Genomic DNA, 2289 nt, shown 5'->3' with positions numbered 1-2289 from the left:
GAGCGTCAATTGATGCAAAAGACAATGATGGAGACTCTTAAATCTGTCGGTTTCTCTCAAAACGCCTCCCCTACAAAGCAAGTGGTTGACGATTCTTCTCCAAAACATGTTGCAGGGAACTATGACAGTATGAAAGCTAGTTGTTCTGCTGCACCAACAAACATTAAAGAGGACTTAGATAATGGTGTAGACTCGGTTCAAAAATTGTTATGCATGATTGTCAAAAGGAAAACATATTTGCCCATACAGCTGGAACATGATAAGATTGTCAAGAATTTTAAGATGTCGCCAAAGTATATGAAAGACTTGTTGGTGGGTGATAATTGGCTTGACTTATCAATTCTACAGCTTTAGTGCACGTAAGTACATTTTCGTTGATGCTATCTAATATGGTATATATATATATATATATATATATATATATATATATATATATATATATATCTATACTAAAAAGTCTTTTTTTCTTTCTCTCTTGACTATTCAGGTATATGCAACGTGTTTCCATAGACACAAAAAAATCAGATTTGTTTGCATTTTTGGACCCGGTTCAATTGAGTTTTGCATCAAAGCCAGTTTCACTTCAAAAGGCGGGTAAACAATACATTCAAAATAATTTGCGTGATCTAAACAAAGTGTGCTACTTAGCACCACATCTTTTTGAGTAAGTTCTTATTTAATCCTTTAGTTTTTGATTTACTTCACTTGCTATTCATTCTTTCATCACCTCATTACAATGTTTTGATTCACCTCATTCTTTCACGTGTACAGCGGGCATTGGAAATTAATAATTATGTGTCCTAAGGACAATGTTATAGTTTGTCTTTGTTCATTACACCGTAAGATACCTGAGGCAGCGAGGAATTTTTTTACAGAGTAAGTTATTATTTTAATTAGTTTGCCTTTGGTTTGCCTCTGTTCGTCCACTTACTGCCTATTAAAACTTTGTTGATTTTTAAATTTTTCTAGTGCTTTTAAAATTCATCAATTGGCAACTTTTGGTAATAGAAAGAAGGCTACATGGATTTTTCCCAAAGTAAGTGTGGTGTAAATTTTAATATTTATTTACGTTCATAACACATGATTGATATTTATTTATGTATTAACTATATGTCGTTTATATGTAGACAAGGCGACAACCTAACGGTAATGACTGTGGATATTATGTAATGAAGAACATGCTTGACATTGTCACCGCTAGTATTACAAAGAATTGGATGGAGGTATTTTTTTTTTTCTTGATTGGCAAATTGGATGCAGTTTCCTGCATTCTGCATTAGAAATTCTTAGCTGTGTTTTGGATGCAGTTTCCTGCATTCTTGTTCTTTCCTGCATTAGAAATTGGATGCAGTTTCCTAGCTGTGTAGGACTTCCTTCCACAATTAGAAATTCTTGACATTTCTCACAATTGTCTTAGCTGTTGTAGTTTCCTAGCTGTGTTTCCTGTTGTAGTTAGCTGTGTTTCCTGTCCTGTTTCCTAGCTGCATTAGCTGTTGTAGTTTCCTAGCTGTGTTTTGTATTTGGAATTATAATGGCATCATTTTAATCCTAGCCTTCTCACTTCTCATATGCTTCATTCTTGATCATGTATATGTATTGTAGGTGTTCGATGATCCCACGTCATTAACCGAGGAGGAGATGTATGAATTGCGAAACAACTGGGCTACTTGTTTTCTTGACCTGTACAATCCCGAGGTAGATTATGTTGTTTCCGATGATGAGGTTTAGGAGCTAGCTAGTTACAATGGATTCACATTAATTAGGATGTTTTGAATTGTAATGACTTGTATTTTGCTTGAATGTTATAACATTTTGGATTGTTTTGGTATTTTGCTTGACTTGTAAGACTTGGTATTTTATTTGAATTGTAATGACTTTGGTTGAATGTAATTGTATTTTGGTTGAATGTTGAATTTTAATGACTTGGTTGAATGTAATTGTATTTTGGTTGAATGTTGAATTGTAATGCTATTTTGGTTTTTTTTTAATTACAAAATAGGATTTAAAAATATAAATAAAAAAAAAACGCAGGATTTTGAAAAAAAAAAAATTAAATAAAGTTACTATTTCACATCTGGTGACTTGGTCAGATGTAAAAGGTCCAATTTAATTAAAAAAAATAAAAATTGGTCGGCTGAAACACGAGAACAGAGGTAAAAGGGGATACTTTTACATCTGGCGAATGTCAGATGTAAAAAGCATAAACTTACTACTTCTCGTACGTCTACCTCTGACTTGGGCCAGATGTAAAAGGGGGTTTTGGCCAGATGTAAAAAGTGTTTTCTGTAC

The 2289-nt window shown here is 33.2% G+C and overlaps 1 protein-coding gene across 1 annotated transcript; it reads left to right on the top strand.

Moving 5' to 3' along the window:
• The first annotated feature begins 764 nt into the window (after positions 1 to 764).
• Positions 765 to 1865, top strand: LOC123915666. The gene is made up of 4 exons (XM_045966866.1): positions 765 to 876; positions 970 to 1036; positions 1128 to 1223; positions 1603 to 1865. Exons 1-4 carry the CDS (start codon positions 794 to 796, stop codon positions 1726 to 1728), a joined length of 372 nt encoding a protein of 123 aa, XP_045822822.1. The 5' UTR covers positions 765 to 793; the 3' UTR covers positions 1729 to 1865.
• Positions 1866 to 2289: the final 424 nt, after the last annotated feature.

This window comes from Trifolium pratense, linkage group LG3 (assembly GCF_020283565.1).
Source record: "Trifolium pratense cultivar HEN17-A07 linkage group LG3, ARS_RC_1.1, whole genome shotgun sequence".
NCBI lineage: Eukaryota > Viridiplantae > Streptophyta > Magnoliopsida > Fabales > Fabaceae > Trifolium > Trifolium pratense.
This window is presented reverse-complemented; position numbering and strand designations above follow the sequence as displayed.

Excerpts from the sequence above, each read along its gene's own strand:
- LOC123915666 (XM_045966866.1), top strand. The coding sequence starts at position 794 with ATGTGTCCTAAGGACAATGTTATAGTTTGTCTTTGTTCATTACACCGT. Across the intron at positions 877-969 it reads GCGAGGAATTTTTTTACAGA|TGCTTTTAAAATTCATCAAT; the intron begins GTAAGTTATTAT and ends AAATTTTTCTAG. Across the intron at positions 1,224-1,602 it reads TTACAAAGAATTGGATGGAG|GTGTTCGATGATCCCACGTC; the intron begins GTATTTTTTTTT and ends TATGTATTGTAG.